Source organism: Chiloscyllium plagiosum, unplaced genomic scaffold, assembly GCF_037043375.1.
Source record: "Chiloscyllium plagiosum isolate Xiang-an unplaced genomic scaffold, Cpla_swu_hap1 HiC_scaffold_39, whole genome shotgun sequence".
Lineage (NCBI taxonomy): Eukaryota > Metazoa > Chordata > Chondrichthyes > Orectolobiformes > Hemiscylliidae > Chiloscyllium > Chiloscyllium plagiosum.
Window position 1 is genome coordinate 21,476,277 of NW_028270177.1, and position 21,729 is coordinate 21,498,005.

Sequence of the window (21,729 nt, forward strand, 5' to 3'; positions counted from 1 at the left end):
TGAAATTGTAGGTCGAGTGTAGAGGAGTTTGAGAATAGGGAGGTCCAAAATAAGATTTCAGGGTTGCAAGAGGGCACCAGCAAGCAGGTTCTGGGATTTACATGTTTCAGTAAGAACAGAGAAAATGGTAAAAGAGGTAGGGGTGTGGCATTGTTAGTCAAGGATAGTATTACGGCTGGAGAAAGGACGTTTAAGGACTCGTTAACTGAGGTAGCATGGCCTGAGATTAGAAACAGGAAAGATGAAGTCACCCTGTTCAGAGTTTTCTATAGTCCTCTGAATAGTTCCTGACAGTTAGAGGAAAGGATTGGAAAGATGAGAGTAAGAATTGGGGACTTTAACTTTCCAAATACTGACAGGGAATATTATAGTTCAAGTACTTTAGATGGGTCAGTTTTTTCCAATGTGTGCACGAGGGTTTCCTGACATAGTATGTAGACAGACCAACAAGGGACGAGGCCACATTGGATTTGGTACTGGGTAATGAACCCGGCCAGGTGTTAGATTTGGAGGTAAGTGAATACTTTGGTGATAGTGACCACAATTCAGTTATGTTTACTTTAGCGATGGAAAGGGATAGGTATACATGGGAGGATGTGAGCTACAGCTGGGGGAAAGGCAATTATGATGCGATTAGACAAGATGCATAGGATGGGGGAGGAAACTGCAGGGGATGGGCAGAACAGAATTGTGGAGCTTATTCAAGGAACAGCTATTATGTGTCCTTGATAAGTATGTAACTGTCAGACAAGGAGGAAGTTGTCCAGCGCAGGAGTTGTGGTTTACTAAGGAAGTTGAATCTCTTGTCAAGAGGAAGAAGGCGGCTCACGTTAGAATGAGATGTGAAGACTCAGTTCGGGTGCTTGAGAGTTACAGAGTCACCAGGAAAGACTTAAAGAGAGAGCTAAGCTGAGCGAGGAGGAGACATGAGACGTTATTGGCGGATCGGATCAGGGAAAAATCTAAAGCTTTCTATAAGGGATAAGAGAATGACTAGAGTAATATTAGGGCCAATCAAGGACAGTAGTGGGAAGTTGTGCGTGAGGTCAGAGGAGATGGGAGAGGTGCTAAATGAATATTTTTTGTCAGTATTTAATTGGAAAAAGATAATGTTGTCGAGGAGAATACTGAGAAACGGGCTTCTAGAATAGATGGGATTGAGGTTCACAAGGAGGAAGTATTAGAAATTCTGGAAAGTGTGAAAATAGATATCCCCTGTACAGGATGTGATTTCTCTAGAGATTCTCTGGGAGGCCAGGGAGGAGATTGCTGAGCCTTTTGCTTTGATGTTTATGTCGTCATTATCTACAGGAATAGTGCCAGAAGATATGAGGATAGCAAATGTTGTTCCCTTGTTTAAGAAGGGGAGTAGAGACAACCCTGGTAATTATAGACCAGTGAGCCTTGCTTCGGTTGTGAGTAACATGTTGGAAAAGGTTATAAGAGGTCTATAATCATCTCGAAAGGAGTATGTTGATTCAGGATAGTCAACACAGTTTTGTGAAGAGTAGCTCGTGCCTCACAAACCTTAATTAATTACTTGAGAAGGATGAGGGTAAAGCCATTGATGTGGTGTATATGGATTTCAGTAAGGCATTTTTTAGATTAGATTATTTATTTACATTGTAAATTTACATTTACAGGCCCTTTGGCCCAACAAGTCCACACCGACCCTCTGAAGAGCAACCCACCCAGACCCATTCCCCTACACCTAACACTACGGGCAATTTAGCATGGACAATTCACCTAACCTACACATCTTTGGACTGTGGGAGGAAATCGGAGCACCCAGAGTAAACCCATGCAGACACGGGGAGAATGTGCAAACTCCACATAGACAGTTGCCTGAGGCGGGAATTGAACCCAGGTCTCTATTTGGTAAGGTTCCCCATGGTAGGCTACTGCACAAAATATGGAGGCATGGGATTGAGGGTGATTTAGCGGATTGGATCAAACATTGGCGAGCTGAAAGAAGACAGAGGGTGGTGGTTGATGGGAAGTGTTCAATCTGGAGTTCAATTACTAGTGGTATACCGCAAGGATCTGTTTTTGGGGCCACTGCTGTTTGTCATTTTTATAAACAACCTGGATGAGGGCTTAGAAGGTTGGGTTAGTAAATTTGGGGAATACACTAAGGTCAGTGGAGTTGTGGATAGTGCCGAAGGATGTTGTAGGTTACAGAGGGACATAAGGAAGCTGCAGAGCTGGGCTGAGAGGTGGCAAATGGAGTTTAATGCAGAAAAGTGAGAGGTGATTCACTTTGGAAGGAGTAATAGGAATGCAGTGTACTGGGCGAATGATAGGATTCTTGGTAGCATAGATGAGCAGAGAGGTCTCTGTGTCCATGTACATAAATCCCACAAAGTTGCCACCCAGGTTGATTGGGTTGTTAAGAAGGCATAGTGTGTTAGCTTTTACTGGTAGCGGGATCGAGTTTCAGAACCATGAGGTCATGCTGCAGCTGTACAAAACTCTGGTGCGGCCGCACTTGGAGTATTGTGTGCAGTTCTGGTCACTGCACTATAAGAAGGATGTGGAAGCTTTGAAAAGAGTTCAGAGGAGATTTAATAGGATGTTGCCTAGTATGGACGGAATATCTTATGAGGAAATTTGAGGGACTTGAGGCTGTTTTTGTTAGAGAAAAGAAGGTCGAGAGGTAACTTAGTTGAGACATATAAGATGATCAGAGGTTAGGTTGGGTGGACAGTGAGAGCCTTTTTCCTGGGATGGTGATGGTTAGCACAAGGGGCATGACTTTAAATGGAGGGGTGATAGATTTAGGACAGATGTCAGAGGTAGTTTCTTTACTCAGAGTAGCAGGGACATGGAACCCACTGCCCGCAACAGTAGTAGACTCGGCAACTTTTAAGGGCATTGAAATGGTCATTGGATAGGCATATGGATGAGAGTGGAATAGTGTAGGTTAGATGGGTTTCACGGGTTGGTGTAACATCGAGGACTGAATGGTCTGTACTGCGCTGAAATGTTCTATTTATACAGGCATTGGAGACCATCCAGAGAAGGTTCACTAGGGTTCATGCCAGGCTAGGAGGAGCTATTTTATGAGAGGTTGGGCCTGTACTCATTGGAATTTAAAAGAATGAGAGGTAATCTTACTGAAACACAAGATTAAGACCATAAGACATAGGAGTGGAAGTAAGGCCATTCAGCCCATCGAGTCCACTCCGCCATTTAATCATGGCTGATGGGCATTTCAACTCCACTTACCCGCATTCTCCCCGTAGCCCTTAATTCCTTGTGACATCAAGAATTTATCAATCTCTGCCTTGAAGACGTTTAGCGTCCTGGCCTCCACTGCGGCAATGAATTCCACAGGCCCACCACTCTGTGGCTGAAGAAATGTCTCCGCATTTCTGTTCTGAATTTACCCCCTCTAATTTTAAGGCTGTGCCCACGGGTCCTAGACTCCTCGCCTAATGGAAACAATTTCCTAGCATCCACCCTTTCCAAGCCATGTATTATCTTGTAAGTTTCTATTAGATCTCCCCTTAATCTAAACTCCAATGAATACAATCCCAGGATCCTCAGCCGTTCCTCATATGTTAGACCTACCATTCCAGGGATCATCCGTGTGAATCTCCGCTGGACACACTCCTGTGCCAGTATGTCCTTCCTGAGGTGTGGGGCTCAAAACTGGACACAGTACTCCAAATGGGGCCTAACCAGAGCTTTATAAAGTCTCAGGAGCACATCGCTGCTTTTATATTACAACCCTCTTGAGATAAACGACAACATTGCATTCGCTTTCTTAATCACAGACTCAACCTGCATGTTTACCTTAAGAGAATCCTTGACTAGCACTCCCAGATCCCTTTGTACTTTGGCTTTATGAATTTTCTCACCGTTTAGAAAGTAGTCCATGCTTGTATTCTTTTTTCCAAAGTGCAAGACCTCGCATTTGCTCACATTGAATTCCATCAGCCATTTCCTGGACCACTCTCCCAAACTGTCTAGATCCTTCTGCAGCCTCCCCACTTCCTCAGTACGACCTGCCTGTCCACCTAACTTCGTATCATCGGCAAACTTCGCTAGAATGCCCCCAGTCCCTTCATCCAGACCATTAATACATAACGTGAACAGCTGCGGCCCCAACATTGAACCATGCAGGACACTGCTTGTCACCGGCTGCCATTCCGAAAGAGAACCTTTTATCCCAACTCTCTGCCTTCTGTCAGACAGCCAATCCTCAATCCATGCCAGTCGCTCACCTCGAACACCATGGGCCCTCACCTTACTCAGCAGCCTCACGTGTGGTACCTTATCAAAGGCCTTTTGGAAGTCTAGATAGACCACATCCACTGGGTTTCCCTGTCTAACCTACTTGTCACCTCTTCAAAGAATTCTAACAGGTTTGTCAGGCACGACCTCCCCTTACTAAATCCATGTTGACTTGTTCTAATCCGACCCTGCTCTTCCAAGAATTTAGAAACCTCATCCTTAACGATGGATTCTAGAATTTTACCAACAACCGAGGTTAGGCTAATTGGCCTATAATTTTCCATCTTTTGTCTTGCTCCTTTCTTGACAAGGGGGTTACAACAGCGATCTTCCAATCATCTGGGACTTTCCCTGACTCCAGTGACTTTTGAAAGATCTCAACCAACGCCTCCGCTATTTCCTCAGCCACCTCCCTCAGAACTCTAGGATGTAGCCCATCGGGGCCATGAGATTTATCAATTTTAAGACCTTTTAGCTTTTCTAGCACTTTCTCTTTTGTAATGGCAACCATACTCAACTCAGCCCTCGACTCCCTTTAATTGTTGGGATATTACTCATGTCTTCCACTGTGAAGACTGATGCAATGTACTTATTAAATTCTCCAGCTATTTCCTTATCTCCCATCACTAGCCTTCCAGCATCAGTTTGAAGTGGCTCAATGTCTACTTTTGCCTGTCGTTTGTTTCTCATGTATTGAAAGAAACTTTTACTATCATTTCTAATATTACTGGCTAGCCTACCTTCATATTTGATCCTCTCCTTCCTTATTTCTTTGTTATCCTCTGTTTGTTTTTGTAGCCTTCCCAATCTTTTGATTTCCCAGTGCTCTTGGCCACTTTATAGGATCTCTCTTTTTCTTTGATACATTTCCTGACTTCCTTTGTCAGCCATGGCTGTCTAATCCCTCCCTGGATAATCTTTCTTTTCTTGGGGATGAACCTCTGTACTGTGTCCTCAATTATACCCACAAACTCCTGCCATTTTTGCTCTACTGTCTTCCCCGCTAGGCTCTGCTTCCAATCGATTTTCGTCAGTTCCTCTCTCATGCCCTCATAATTACCTTTATTTAACTGTAACACCATTACATCCGATTTTGCCTTCTCTCTTTCAAACTGCAGACTGAACTCTACCATATTATGATTGCTGCTTCCTAAGTGTTCCCTTACTTTATTATCTTTTATAAAGTCTGGTTCATTACATAGCACTAGGTCCAGAATAGCCTGCTCCCTTGTGGGCTCCATGACAAGCTGTTCCAAAAAGCCATCCTGTAAGCATTCCATGAATTCCCTTTCTTTGGATCCACTGGCAACATTATTTACCCAGTCCGCCTGCATATTGAAGTCCCCCATGATCACCGTGACCTTGCCTTTCCGACATGCCTTCTCTATTTCCCAGTACATGTTGCGCCCCTGATCCTGACCACTATTAGGAGGTCTGTACATAACTCCCACTATAGTTTTTTTGCCTTTGTGGTTCCTCAATTCCATCCACACAGACTCCACATCATCCAGTGCCATAGATTTAATTTTGTTCTTAACTTACAAGGCAAACCTGCCCTTTCTGCCCACCTCCCTGTCTTTTCAATAAGTTGTAAATCCTTGGATGTTTAACTGCCAGTCCTGAACCCCTGCAACCATGTCTCTGTGATGCCTACCACATCATAAGCATTCATGATGATCTGTGCCGTTAGTTCATCTACTTTGTTACGAATGCTACGAGCATTCAGGTAAAGTGCCTTAATGCTAACTTTCTTATCATTAGAGATATTGGAAGTCATAAGATGTCCCAAGTTATCCTTCCTTTTTGCTGCATTCCTAATCTGCCTCAAGCTTAAATCCACCTGCACACATGCTATCCTGCTGCTTATCTTTCTATTTAACTCCATACTCCCTGTCGCTTTCACTTTCCGTTCCCCCTAACTCAGAAGTTTAAAGTCCTACTGACCACCCTATTTATCCTCTTCGCTAGAACATTGGTACCAGATCGGTTCAGGTGGAGACCATCCCAATGGTACAGATGCCCCCAGTTCTAAAACTGATGCCAATGCCCCATGAAATGGAATCCCTCTTTCCCACACCAATCCCTTAGCCACGTGTTTACTTCCCTAATTTTCTTATCCCTATGCCAATTGGCACGTGGCTCGGACATAATCCGGAGATTATGACCCTTGAGGACCTGTACTTCAATTTCCTTCCTAGTGCTTGATAATTCCCAAACAGGTCCTCCACCCTAGCTTTGCCTATGTTGTTAGTCCCAACGTGGACCACAACTGGATCCTCCCCCTCCCACTCCAATATCCTTTCAAGCCAGTCGGAGATGTCCCGCACCATGGCACCGGGCAGGCAACACACCATGCGAGATTCCCGATCCGGCTTGCATAGGATACCATCTGTCCCCCTAATTATAGAATCCCCTATAACAACTACTTGTCCTTTTGCTCCCTCCTCTTGAATGACCTTCTGCACCATGGTGCCGTGGTCAGCTGGCTCATCCTGTCCAGAGCCCTTTTCCTCATCCGTACAGGGAGCAAGAATCTCATATCTGTTGGACAAGGTCAAGGGCTGAGGCTCCTGCACTCCTGAACTCAGGTTCCCCCTACCTGCCTCACTTACAGTCACACTCTGATGTCCCTGATCACTAACTGAATGTGAATTACTTAATCTCCCAGGTGTGACTGCCTCCTGAAACAAAGCGTCCAGGTAACTCTCCCCCTCCCGGATGTGCCGCAGTGTTTGAAGCTCAGATTCCAGATCATCAACTCTGAGCCAGAGTTCTTCCAGCAACCAACACTTGCTGCAGATGTGGTCACTGCCATTCACAATGGGATCAGCCAGCTCCACATCATACAGCTACAGCACATCACCTGCACAGCCATCTCTGCTTAGTTAATTACTTTATTACTTTGTATAAATTTGAGTTAAAATACTTTCTAATACCTCTCTGCTATAGTCTTTTTCTAAAAACCAATTAATAGATAAACCATAAAAATTAAATTTTTAACCAATCACCGATAAAGAAATAGAAAATCCTTAAATTAACAAACCAGAGTCCTATTTTTGGTTGGGGTGTGGGGTGGGAGACACAACACGTGTAGTGTCTCGAGTTCAGCCACTGCCGAGATATATTAACGGCAGTTCCCTGGTCGTCGCTCCCGCTCTTCCTGCTTATTAACTAGGTTAGAGGAGGATGGCAGGTGGGAGACACTACAGTAGTAGAGTCTCGTGTTTAGCCGCCTTGCTGATATATATGATCACTGCTTTCCTTCCCAGCTGCCCCTCTGGTCCTCGTCACTTCCTCCACTGCTCCCGCTTCTTCTCCGTTGCTGCGCGCACTCAAAATGGCTGTTGGCGTCGAAGGGTGAGTATTTATACTCACTGCTATCCTTCCTGGCTACCCCTCTGGTCCCCGTCACTTCCTCCGCTGCCCGATACCGGTAAGTAATTTTAATAAAAACTGCCTTACCTTATCTGCAGTCTTCCGAGTTCGTCCTCCCTCTGCTGCTGCTCGCACTCAAAGATTCTTAGCAAACTTGATCGTGTCCTCCTGTTTCCTATTCCCTTATCAGTCAAAGTAAACACTCAGAGACACAGTACGGCTTTAACTCCTTCATCTTTATTCCAGGCCCTGGGGGGGAAAGAGAGAAAATGACTGCCCATGTGTATAGAGACATGAGTTCTTGGTCTTCTCTCGAACAGCAGATTCTTAAGGAATTACATACAGAGGAACCTCGATTATCCAAATATCAATTATCTGAAGAAGAGCTCAAGGTCCCGATAGAAACGTTACATCAAAAGGTGTTTCCAACGCTGATCGCATTGTTTGTTTACAACGATTAAAAATGAACTCAGCTTACTGAAATGCTGCCGAGAACAGTCCTGGTCATTAAAGGGAGCCCAGGCACCATCTTCAAATGACTGACCACCCGCCCTCTCTCTCCCCACACTTGCCATGGAGTTTTACAAAGGGGTGTACCATAAACCCCTCCCCTTTCCCCAGATAATCTCTCCAACATTGTCCTATACAGAGGAAAGGTAAAAAGTTGCAGCAAAACGTTGTGTGTGCGCACACATGTGCTGTTTGAGACTCACCCCAAAGGCAGCAGAATTCTTACTGTTGGTGTCCAGTCTGACTGCCCCAGAGAGGGATTGGGGGAACGGACGGTGCAGGGGATGGGGTGGGGGAAGGTGGGAGGGGCAGACAGGGGCAGGTTTGGATGGGATTGGGGGGCAGGCTGAGGCAGACATTGGGTGGGGGTCCAGATGGGAGGGGTGGGTGTGGACAGGGTTGTGGGAGTAATGGGGGGGACAGGGGCTCATGTGCTGTGTGCTGCTGCCTAGTCTCCTGAACAGGGAGCAGACTTAGCAAATGCTCGCTGTGTCAATCCCTTTGAACTGATTAGGGTGGGGGAAGTCTTCAGCAATGCTGCAGACACAAAAGTGTGTGTCTTCTCAGAAACAAAACCTGAGACAGAGAGAAGGAGCAAGATTAGAGTGGTGCTGGAAAAGCACCAATAAACCACACCACCCTGTGGCCCAACATTTCAATTCCCCCTCCCACTCTGCCAAGGACATGGAGGTCCTGGGCCTCCTTCACCGCCGCTCCCTCACCACCAGACACCTGGAGGAAGAACGCCTCATCTTCCGCCTCGGAACACTTCAACCCCAGGGCATCAATGTGGACTTCAACAGTTTCCTCATTTCCCCTTCCTCCACCTCATCCCAGTTCCAAACTTCCAGCTCAGCACTGTCCCCATGACTTGTCCTACCTGCCTATCTTCTTTTCCACCTATCCACTCCACCCTCCCCCCGATCTTTCACCTTCATCCCCTCCCCCACTCACCTATTGTACTCTATGCTACTTTCTCCCCACCCCCACCCTCCTCTAGCTTATCTCTCCACCCTTCAGGCTCTCTGCCTGTATTCCTGATGAAGGGCTTTTGCCCGAAACGTCAATTTTACTGCTCCTCGGATGCTGCCTGAACTGCTGTGCTTTTCCAGCACCACTCTAATCTAGACGCTTGTTTCCAGCATCTATAGTCATTGTTTTTACCTAGAGAGGGGGAGCAAGGCAGGCAGAGCGAGCAAAAAGGAAACTTCAGAAAACTCCAAGCCCCAGAGGAGAGGCATTGGATCAATTAACCGAATAATGAATTATCTGAAAGAAATAGTTCCCACCCATCTCGTTAGGATAATCAAGGTTCCCTCTCTGTAGTCACTTACAGGGAGCAGCATCCAAATAAGGCAACATCTATATTGATTGGGTGACCATTCCAAAAGGTGAGCATCAACAGTAAAGATCAAGTCATCTGGTGTTAAGCTATGAATGTTCTTAATCTTGTTAACTGGCTTCACAAAATGAATTCATTTCACCTTGTTAACTGACTTTACATATGGAATGCTTTTTCACCTCGTCAACCCACTACCTTCCTTCAGCACCTCAGTGTTTACTGCAAGTTCTTATCTGATCCAAGTCATGCTTGCTGAGTCTCGGTCCCACACAACCCAAAATTTAACTCTTTCCCTGCCTGCTCATACCTTATACACTTTCTCAATAGGGTCGATTTGGAAAAGTTGTTTGCCCTTGTGGGATAGTCAAAGATTAGTGGGCATAATCTCAGAATAAGGGGTTGCACACATTTGAAAGAGACAAGAAGAGATCGCTTCTCTGAGGGGTAGAGATTCTGTGGAATTTTTTATCACAGAGGGCTGTAAAATTTGGTCATTAAGTACATTCAGGGCTGAGATGGACAGATTTTTAATCAGTAAGAGAATGAAGGGTGTGGGAGAAAGGCAGGAAAGTGAAAGTGATCAGCCATGATCTCTTTGAATGATCAGTAGATGCCATGGGCTGAATAACCTACTTCTGCTATGTCTGATTATATCACATTAACCAAGAAGATATAATAGAATTAGAATCACTATGCTAAATTGCCCATCGTGTTCAGGGATGTGTAGGTTAGTTGCATTAAGTCAGGGGTAAATATAGTGTAGGGGAATGGGTCTGGGTGGGTTACCCTTCAGAGGATTGATGTGGACTTGTTGGGCCAAAGGGCCTGTTTCCACACTGTAGGGGACTCTCTCATTCATAGTGAACATGCATAGAATCCTTACAGTGTGGAAGCAGACTATTCGGCGCATCGAGTCCACACCAACCATTCAAAGGACAGCCCCCTTGTAACCCTGCATTTCCCATGGCTACACATCCTTGGACAATTTAGCGTAGTCAATCTACCTAACCTGCACATTTTTGGATTACTGGAAGAAACCGGAGCACCAGGAGGAATTAATCATATGTAACTAATGCTGCCTTGCGACCAAATCTCTCACATATTACAAAACCAAGTGGGTAAGGGTTATGTTAGGATGCAGGGTAATTTAAGTCACTTTAATCTTCCCAGCTATTCCCTACCAGCACAGTTTAAAAAGGTAAATTGGGGAGGACTGATACTGTTAACGATCCAGGCGGCACCGAGACTTGGATATTAATTCGGCTCACGTGAGTTAGATTGTTTTTGTCAACTAGGGAGCTGAATGAGTTTAGGGGACCGAGATCTTTGTGAGCATAGGCCCACAAAAACTGTGGGAAAGGGTTTTGCACTAAGTCGAGAGCCCTCGTCTTTGATCAAAGGCTGAAAGTACATTGTTGGGACAAAGGTGCAGAGGCAATTTGCTACAATCTGTGTGCTATGGCTAACATAGCCAGGTGAAAATGTGACCCCAACAGTAATAAAATAATAGCTTTCCATCCCTTAGTTAAGAGAAGCATAGCTCATCATTTTGGGTGGCACGGTGGCACAGTGGTTAGCACTGCTGCCTCACAGCGCCTGAGACCCGGGTTCAATTCCTGAATCAGGTGACTGACTGTGTGGAGTTTGCACATTCTCCCTGTGTCTGCGTGGGTTTCCTCCGGGTGCTCCGGTTTCCTCCCACAGTCCAAAGATGTGCAGGTCAGGTGAATTGGCCATGCTAAATTGCCCGTAGTGTTAGGTAAGGGGTAAATGTAGGGGTATGGGTGGGTTGCGCTTCGGCGGGTCGGTGTGGACTTGTTGGGCCGAAGGGCCTGTTTCCACACTGTAATGTAATCTAATCTAAACTGCTCGGAGTCATTAAAGCGTCATTTATTGGAGACACTTTTAATCAACTCAAAAGTCTACTGCAACTTCCGGAGCCTAGCTTTTAACGAGATTGGATGTTTGTGAAATTCTGGTTTAAGAGGCAATTATGTCAGCAGTTAAGATTATAACTTTTTTTATTTAAAATAAGAAAAAATATGGAGTACTGGTGCCCACAATGAGAATACACCATCGGTAAACTTCTGATATTCCCGGTCAGTAACTCGGTTGAGATAATTTTAATTCTCCAATGAATTGTACGCTTTAATTACTCATGTCCACGTCATTGTTGTGATTCACAACAGGGAGTCAGGTTTAAGTGAAATATTCTTCTCTTGGTTTAATTGTCGATATTTAACGAAACCTGAAATTCAAACGAACAAAACCAGATTATTTTTCCTCCCTGCCAGCCCACACAATTCCTGTCTTCCTGTGTGTTTGGCCGCCTCGTAGCTTCCATTATGTCTTCAGAGTAAATTTAACAGTCTCAGGAAGTCGCAGTAAACCGGAGATTGAACCAACAGTCAATAAAAGGAACTCCAAGCTCTGAAGGTGCATCATGTCCTTCCCACGAGATTAATACCGTATTTCCAAGTGTCCGTGACGTCCTTTTTAAGTCGTGAAAATTTATCAAGGCTTTAATCTTCTTTTTCAATGTTGATATTCATAATGCAAACGATCGTTTCCTAATAACGTTGTGTTATCTGCTATCGCTACATAAGTTTTGTTTTTGCATATAAAACGCAGATGGGTATATAAGGAGGGTGGATATTTATGGTATTTGCGGTGTATGAGTCAGAAAGCCTTGTGCTGATTGGGTGAAAGGAAACCACCCGAGGGATTGTCAGTCACTGACAGTGAGCTGCACTTCATTCACAGATTTATTAGCAAGTGCACGCGGGGTGGGGGGAGAGGAACAAACTCATTCACAAAAAGTTCATTCATAAAAATTGCACCAACACCCATTGTCCACTCGATTTACTGACCTTACCGGTGTGTCTCCCGTTTGTAACTCGCAGCTCGGGTCACTACTGTTTAGCGGGAATGCCACCTTAAACCATTTTCCCGGTTAAGCAGTGTCAGCTTTTTTCCCCCCCCCAAGAATAAAAGGAAGCGATTATGCAGCGACCCTGAAGAGGAGCATTTGGAAGACGGATTTACGAAAGCCCTCCCCCTCTCCAGCGTCAGCGTTGTTGGGTTTTATTAAACAGATCGTGGGGTGGGAGGGGAGGGCTGTAACGATTGGATCCACCTTTTAGTTTTGGGTGAAAGGGTGATCCAACCACACAGGGGCTTTTGGTGTTAAGCCCCGTGTTGTCTTTAGTGGTGGATACATCATTGGTTCGATTCTGGGAGGGGGGGTCAGTGGGTCGGCTGACTGGGCAGTAGCTCGGAGGGAGACGCCAGTCATTTTCTCCACGTCCTCTCCCGTTTAAAGCAGCACGATCCAAACTTGTACATCATTGTAGTTTGAGGACGGGGAACACAGTACATCAAAGCGGCGTCTGTATTTGTTTTGTTGGGGGGGTTGGGAAATAGCAATTAGCATGAGGGGCAGGACATCACCGACACGCCGATGAAACCAACCCGGTTTTGGTCTAGCCTAGCCTAGCCTAGCCTGTGGGTACTTTCTGAACTTCAAAAGCTCCCGGAGAGCAGGATCATTTCCAGCGGTAGGGCTATGAGAGAACGTGTCGGTTGTAATTTTACCGGATCATATGTAGAAGGATTTTTCAGAACGCCGGGCATGCTTCACAGGGCAAAGTACAGTCGTTTCAGAAACGATTCTTTAACATCATTAGACGACCCCCCGACCACCGCTTCACTCAGGGTCAAGAATTCATCCAGCTCGTCCCCTTGCTCTCCACTGACGCCCGGCTCTCCGGCAGATGAACTCTTGGCCGAGTCAGGGCATGCTGCGACCGGTCTGTGCATTCCCAAGATGACCAACCTGAAACTGTCTAACCCGGCCAGCCTGCTTGGCCTCAAGAGCTTGTCACTGGGCGCCAAGGAAATAGCCCGGGTGAAAGGCACCGACACCTTTGACGCTCAGAGTCTCTCTTCCTCCGCCCTCGACCTAACCAGCTGCTTCTCTGCATTCCCTCACCCCAAACAGGAGCTCCACAAGCTGGCCGCTAGCACAATGCAGTTTGGAGGGGGGCAACCCGTCAGCCAAGACTGGGCCAAAGTGTCGCCGCATCCTCGGGGCGATGTTCTCGGCTCTGGTGCACTTTACGCTGTGAGAGTAAGTAACTTTTTTAAAAAAAATTAACACTTTTAACAGCTATTGTCCTTTTGACTTATGCTGGATTTGTTATAGAAAGCACATTTTGAAAATGTATTTTGAACAGTGTATTCAGATTTCTACCTATTACTTATTTACACTTGTGATTCGTAATACCTTTACCTGGTTTGTGTAGAAAACTGATCTCAAACTATTCAATCAGGGCAGTCATGAAGTGTGAGAACTCATTATATGTGACCGCAGTCCTTTAAACAGCAAAGACATGGGAACAAAAACAAAGTGAAGAACGCTAATATAATGTACAGATCACGGCCCATGCTGAATTTATCTCTCTTGAAACAGGCATCCAGACAGAATATTTCACGCAACAATATTGATTTGTTTTAGACTTTAGAAGCTGCAGGCTATATCGTCGCCTGTTTCCTGATAACAGTGGCCGCGAGTGACTCTCAACAATGTGCGTGTAATTTAGGCATAAAACGAAGGATATTTCTTATTTCTGTATCACCTGATTTTTTTTTCCCATTCCATTTCTTAGTGTTGGCATAGGCATAGTAATTGTTTAATAATGAACTAGATCAGCTACACAGTTGACCAGAGCAGTTCACAAGTGTGGAACAAACAAGGTTTTGTTAATTGGACGGGCAATTAATACATATATAGATAGCAAGTAAAGTTGTGGTTAATGTTGACTGGTATTTATAGAAGGTACTAAATCTGTCTGCTTATTATTGTGTTTTTAAAGTACCTGTGTGGGCTGTCAGGAAATGCACCATCACACTTTATGCTACACTTCCTTGTCAGACTTGTTGGGACATTTCATGCAATTAATTAGCTCCTCATCAATTTTTAGACTTTTTAAAAGTTGCTAATAAACTGTCTATATTTTTTCTTTAAATAACAATGAAGTGGAAATATCAAGCCTGCTGTTTCTTCATGGAACATAAACTTAAAAATTAAAATTTCAATTGGCTTCACCTTGTCCACTATATTAGTGGCTGAGCTAGAAAGTTATGGATTCAAATCCCACCTCAGGATGCACTTGTACTGTTGGAGTTGGCAGCTTTCAGGTGAATCATCAAATTGAAAATCAGTGTGTTTTCTCATGAGTACATGAAACATCCTCTGCCACTATTTTGAAGAATAACAAAAATGTTATCTCCCGTGTCCTGGCCATTAGTTATCATCCCCGAATCAACATCATGAAAATGGATTATCTACTCATTATCACATTACTGTTTGTGGGAGTTGGCTGTGTGTACTAATTGACTGCTGCATTCAAATCAAAACCAGAACCACACTTGTATAACAACATAAATAGAAGTAGAAATAGCCCATATGTTCTCTTGAGCCTGCTCAGCCATCCAGTAAGTAATGGTTCATTTAATTGTGGCCTTAAACTTATCTTCCAGCCTACGTGACTCCCTTGTAGGTCAAAAATCTGTCTAATGCAGCTTTGAATATAATCGATGACTTTGCCTATGATGCAATCTTGGGTAGAGAATTCCAAAGATTAAGGGCTTTGAAGAAATTCCTCCACCTTTTTTATTTTGAAACTTCCAAAAGACTTAATTGGCTGACAAGTGCTTTGGAACAATCTGAAGTTGAAAGGTCCTATATAAATGCAAGTTTATTTTGCTTTTTCTAAAGCAATCAATTAAACTGTAGACTTACTATTTCAAATTGTTAAGGATATAAGTTTCAAAGGGCTTTCTCTCATCAACAACACCATGCAATATATATTTTTATAAAGTAAAATAGAATTTTCATGTTCAATACATTGATGTGTGGTAGTAGATATCTACAGATAATTGTTTCTTTTAAAACTAAAAACAGTACACAAAGTAGTGTAAGTAATGAAGGAAAGTAGAAATTTACATTTAGATGTTAATTATCAGATCATCTGATATAAATTTTTGAGTTAGAGAGTGGATTACAAAATGTTCTCGACATCTAATTTGGATTTTATAGCTCACACTTTGTGACACTGTTTGGTTTGACACTTTACATACCGAGTTTTATGTCATCCTTTTAGTTGGTTAAGGTAGGATTACAAAATCTCAGCCATTAGCAGCTGATCTAGTAAAGAACACAAGTATTTTAGAGCTAAACAAGCTTGAATTTCCAATTATTCAGAATAATATGAGGAAATGATTCTCGGTCTACAAAATCCACTGCTTAAAAATAAAAACACAAGCTAATAAGATTGCTCCCAATATCATTTTGTTCCTTTCAGATGCAATTTTGAATGTGCTCTCAACTTTGAAAAAAGACACCTACTTAATTAGTTTGTAAAATACTTTTATTAATAGAAAAGTACACAAATTTTCAAGCTGAAATGTCTTGTACAGAAAGTGTAGTAAAATTCTCCATGCAGCATGTTCCACTCCTGGGTGTCTCAATATAGTTGTATAACATTTTAATATAATTTAAGTGTGTTGAACAATGCATTCTGTTGAATACCTCTGTCTTTTGAGATGCCTGAACTTTCAATTTGAGTTTCCAAGAGCCCTACGGCTGAAGCCCAAGGTTAGAATTATAGAATATCTATCGTGTGGAAATAGGCCATTTGGCCTATTGGTCTACACCGACCCTGCAAAGAGCATCCCACCAGACCCAACACCCCCATTCTATCTCCATTACCCTGCTAATTCACCTAGTCTGCACATCCCTGGACTTTACAGCGCAATTTAGCATAGCCAATCCACTTAACCTGCACATCTTTGGACTTTACAACTCGCTGCACCACCTGGAATTTTTGTATAGTCCCACTGATGTGTTTGGACCTGCTGTTTATTATTCCTATTCACTTTCTTTGAACAACATGAGAGTTTGAAGGCAAATATGCATTTGTTTGTATAAACCATCAAGACATTGGCAATTGTGAATTTACAGCTCAAAGAAATTACTATTGTAAAAATTATGGAAATGTCAATGCATAATGCTATTAATACAAATTTACAAAACAACTGTAATGCTTTCAATGAGTGATTGATAGATTTCTCCCATTCCAGCAGTAATTGTCCTAATCCTCATGTTGATGTTTTTCTCCCTGTGCAAACTTTGGTTTCACATCTGGGTTCCTGTGTCCCTTGCAGTGTGTCTCTACCTAATCAACAATTAAACACATGACTGTTTTGCTTCTATCACACCTATAACCATATCGTTGAACAGTTAATTCTATCATATGGTACTGAGCTGCCTTTTTCCTCTGTCAGTTTCACGCTTGCTCCATGCACTCTTATTTATGCATTTATATATGTGATATTTGATAATAGGGGAAAGGTAGTTGAATGAACACACGCCAAATGGTGAACAAAATGAGTTGGAGTCGGTAGGTAACTGAGTATCTCAAGATCAGAGGGTACATGAAAGTACTTAAAACTGAAATGGGTAACTAAGAGAATGTGAGATGAAGTCAGGAAGAAATTTGACAGTTGAGGACCAGAATGTTCAAGTCCATTTGCTATAGCATAAGGAGTGATGTAGCTTGGAAGATGACTCAGTGACAGAAGTACAGAGATAGCTTTCAAACCAGGCATTCCATCCATTCAGTACATATTTAATCTATAGGGTAATAAACGGATATTACAGTTTGATCTTCTACCTGTGTCTCACATGGAAAGAGAAAGTAAGATTTACCCTTGCCATTTGGAAGTATGATTCATTCTGAAGCTGCATGTACACATGGATATTTCTGGCATTTCGCCAGATCTGTCAGAAAAATCTATGAACTCTCATAGGAAGTAGATTAGCTCCAGTGAGTCACTACTTCTTCCACTTCATCCATCATTCATGATGCTGAATATATATTTAGATCTTTAGCTGTTCTTTCATGCTGACATGCAGTAGTTTTTTTATTAACATATTAAGAATGAGCTATTACTAGACATTTATTTACTTTGGATATGGGGCAAAATATTTGTCTTATTCAGAGAATTATATGTGTTTGCATAATATTTAAATATATGTGCACGCAACCATTACTTGTATTTTGGGAATGTTGCAATATACAAGTGTATACATTAACGTGGATGTTCATTACCCACATCTGTCCTCTGTTTATGACCAATCAAGTACATGCGTCAGTACACAAAAAATGAATTGCAGACACAACTGACCAGACAAGAACAAATGTCATTTTTTTAAAAAAATGGATGTTTTGGATCACTGAATCATACTGTACTGCCCAGTCAGGTTGCAACTCAAAAGATACTGTGGAAATAGACTGAGAGTGTCACCTTTGTAATGGGCCAAACAGTTGCCTGCAGAAAGTAGTACAGCAGCCGAAAATGGATCTGTGACACAATCTAGCAGGCGTCAGTGAAGTCTCTTGTCTCTTAACATTGGCAAGGCAGAGCAACACTGCTAAACAGAATAAATCTGAAGTTTCTGTGGGCCACCTGGTTTGAAAGACAATTTTTTGGAGGGGAGTAGAACTGAATAATAAAACCATTAACTTTAGGTTTTCATAGAAAATCAACAGATGATAAGTGTAATAAATGAGATCTGTAAATGCCCCAGCTGATGAAGTGAAATTTAACTTGCTGTTTTATTAGTTACTATAAACCAGTAATGTTGGCTCTAATACTTTTGGAACTGATATATTAATATATAAGAGCTGAATTAAACTAGATAAATTCTCTTTCACCTACACATGAATGCCACAACTGTTTTTTGAGTATTCCGGAAAATAACTTTTATCTCCATAAATGTTCTGTTTTGTTGGTCAATGTTGATGATGATGATGAAAGCCAAACAACATGAGTGCTATGATCTCTTAGACTTTTGATCATTCCAATGTCAGAATGATGGGAATGTATTTTGACAATCTTGCTGCGATCTACTCCAATTGATGGAAGAATTAATTTTGGTATAGTAAATTTATCTTCGCAAACAGCCAAACTTGATCATCTCTCAAACCTCGATAAAGTCAAAGTCGTCATTTTCCTACCAGACTATAAGGCTGCTCTCTCATTAGAAAGAGATGACTGGTGGTTGTTTCACATGAGGGTCACCACACTTCAGTGAGGGGAGAGGTTTAGAAGGAGACATAGTAATAACCTCGGCCAGTGTGGGAATTGAGCCTGTGCTGTTGGTGTTACTCTGCACTGCAAACCAGCCATCCAGCCAACTGAGCTAAATGATCCCCAACTCTAAACCCTAAGATGTACTATAAATAGTTTCTGAAGCAACAAACCTTCCCCCTTTGTGATGTCTTTTTGTTTTTGGGTGACAGAAAACAGGCTGAAACAGTAGGTGATTGTATTCTACCATACATCAGGTCTTGATCCAACTCCCGTGTTCTCAATGTTTGAAATCATCCTTTTGCACAGTAAAGGCAATGGTATAACACTCCTGTGCAGTACCCTGAAGTCTTATTGTATGTTCTATACTGTATAGCGAGACTGGTAGATTGGGAGTGATGTACACTTCATCCTCACCATGAAGATCCATGATGGAAGATGATTCCCATTTTAATGTGTTCTAGATTAGATTCCTTACAGTGTGGAAATAAACCCTTGGGCCCAACCAGTCCACACCGACCCTCCGAAGAGTAACCCACCCAGATCCATTTCCCTCCTAACACTAACACTAGTGGGCAATTTAGCATGGGCAATTTAGCGTGGCCAATTCGCCTGACCTGCACATCTTTGGATTGTGGGAGGAAACCAGAGCACCCGGAGGAAACCCGCGCAGACACGGGGAGAATGTGCAAACTCCACACAGACAGTCACCCGAAGCTGGAATCAAACCTGGGACCCTGGTGTTGTGAGGCAGCAGTGGTAACCACTGAGCCACCGTGCCACCCCCAGATGTGCAGCTGTTTCCTTTGCGACTTCCATTTTAATAATAGATTTCCTCTGCAACTGTTATAAGCAAATGTAACAGTCAGTCATAACCAATGGTACTCCCATCTTGTGAATTTGGTTATAAACTTCCCTAGTTTTCCAAGCACAGACTCCTCTATTACTTTTTCTGAGAATTATATAGCTCTTGAAAAGAAGTTCCAGATCTGAAACGTTTTACATGTTGGGTAAATTGGATTAATTAGTATCATAAACGCTCTTTCTTTCCCTGCTCTCATTTGGAATAGTTCTGCAGATTGAAGTATCAGTGGATTGGATGGTTTTGAAATAGAAAAAGATGCATAGGTAAATCCTAAATTGACCTGAACTCCAAATTTAGAACCGATTGTACTTGGGAGAAAATCTATGATATCAGTTACTGATATCTTATTTTGAAAAAAAAGTGTCTTTGCTGATTTGATAAGAATAGAAGTATCCCGTTTTTCCTTTTCGTGATCCTCTTGTCTGTTTCCTCCTCTCTTTACCCTGCAATTTCCTTTTTTTATTATTGTTCTACTCTTGGCCTGCCAAGCAGACTAGAAGACTCAAACTTACCAGTATATATCAGTTCCAAATGTAAGGCACAGATTGTTAGAATTGAATTGGCTTTTTCAAAATCAGACAGGCCAATTTATGAACTGTACTTACACTTAATTTCCATACCAGCCCAAAGTAATTTCCTGACCCTTTATTGTTTTATCTCATTTTTTTTCCTCTAACTGGGCCAATTTTAATCACTTAAAAGCAAGGGTAGAATTTCAACATTTTTATTATACCAGCAATTTGCATAGCCTTCTTCAGCCAGAGGGTGGTGACTCTGTGGAACCCATTGCCGCAGGAAGCTTTGGAGGCCACGTCATTGTGTATTTAAGACAGAGAGAGGTCCCTGATTAGTAAGGGGATCGAGGGTTATGGGAGAAGGTGGGAGAATGGGGTTGTGAAACATACAGATTAGATTACTTACAGTGTGGAAACAGGCCCTTCGGCCCAACAAGTCCACACCGACCCTCCGAAGAGCATCCCACCCAGACCCATTCCTCTACATTTACCCCTTCAACTAACACTACGGGCAATTTAGCATGGCCAATTCACCTAACCTGCACATCTTTTGGACTGTGGGAGGAAACTAGAGCACCCGGAGGAAACCCACGCAGACACGGGGAGAATGTGCAAACTTCACACAGACAGTTGCCTGAAGCGGGAATTGAACCCGCGTCTCAACCACTGTGCCACCGTGCCATGATTGAACGATAGAGCAGACTCGATGAACTGAATGGCCTAATTCTAGTCTTATTGTCTACATGTCATGAAGTGGAGGAGTCGGTGTTGGACTGGTGGACAAAGTTTTTAAAAAAAACACACACCACCAGGTTATAGTCCAACAAGTTTATTTGGAAGCACTGCTCCTTCAAGGCATGAAGGCATGGTCAAAATTAAGTTGTCGAGTCAAAGGAGGAATTATTTGGGATCACCATAAACTTCACCTTAAAGGTCAGTCAGTGGTGGTGAGATAGATAGCTTCCAACTGGTTATTTCAGAGCAAGAGATTTAGGCAACTCAATGTATAGCCATTGATAATTGGCTAAAGTGGCTGGTAGATGGCATATGCCAAATGCAGCCATATAGGTAGAACTTAAAAACCAAAAAAGAGCAGTCACATTGCTGGGAGTATACTTTAGGCCCCCTAACAATCCGAAAGGAATGGGACAGCAAATATGTAGGCAAATATCAGAGAAGTATAAAAGTAACAGGGTTGTGATAGTAGGGGATTTCAACATCTCCATCATTAACTGGGGTAGTGATTAGTGTAAAACGATTAGAGGGAATGGAATCCTTAAAATACCTCCAGGAGATTTTTTTTTCAGCCAGTATGTAGAAGGCCCTACGAGAGAGTAGTGGTCCTTAATTTTAGGTCAGAAGCTGGGTAATTGGTTGAAGTATTAATGGATGAGCATTTTACAGACAGTGATCATAACTCCATTAGATTCAAGATTGCTATGAAGAATAGGCTTGAAATCAAGTTCTAATCTAGGGTAAGGCTGAATTTTAATAGCATCAGGTATGATTTGTCCAGAGCGGAATGGGAGCAGATAGTTTTTAGGTTAATCTGTGTCAGAGCAGTGCAACACATTTTTAAGAAGGAAATAGGGAGCGTAAAGGGCCATCATCGAATAGAGAAAAAGGGTGGGACCAATAAGTCCAGAAAATCCTCACTGTCATTGCAGGCATGTGCAGGATTAGATAAAGAGAAAAAGGAGGCTCAGAACAGCGGAAGCCCATGGGGA

The 21,729-nt window shown here is 42.9% G+C and overlaps 1 protein-coding gene and 1 long non-coding RNA gene across 3 annotated transcripts in view; one reads left to right on the forward strand and one right to left on the reverse strand.

Moving 5' to 3' along the window:
* LOC122541006 (uncharacterized) overlaps window positions 1-12,474 on the reverse strand; it is a 91,354-nt gene extending 78,880 nt beyond the window's left edge. The window contains exons 1-2 of the long non-coding RNA XR_015753828.1: window positions 12,337-12,474; window positions 7,702-7,863 (exon numbers count right to left, since the gene is read on the reverse strand). This is a non-coding gene — a long non-coding RNA (uncharacterized LOC122541006). The remainder of the gene's footprint in view (window positions 1-7,701; window positions 7,864-12,336) is intronic.
* Window positions 12,475-12,768: 294 nt separating this feature from the next.
* LOC122541005 (SHC-transforming protein 1-like) overlaps window positions 12,769-21,729 on the forward strand; it is a 92,299-nt gene continuing 83,338 nt past the window's right edge. Inside the window, exon 1 of one of the 2 annotated variants that reach the window (XM_043677428.2) lies at window positions 12,769-13,595. In XM_043677428.2, the coding sequence (XP_043533363.1) occupies window positions 13,032-13,595 (564 nt within the window). In that variant the 5' untranslated portion in view covers window positions 12,769-13,031. The remainder of the gene's footprint in view (window positions 13,596-21,729) is intronic. The other variant, XM_043677429.2, reaches the window with a different exon arrangement.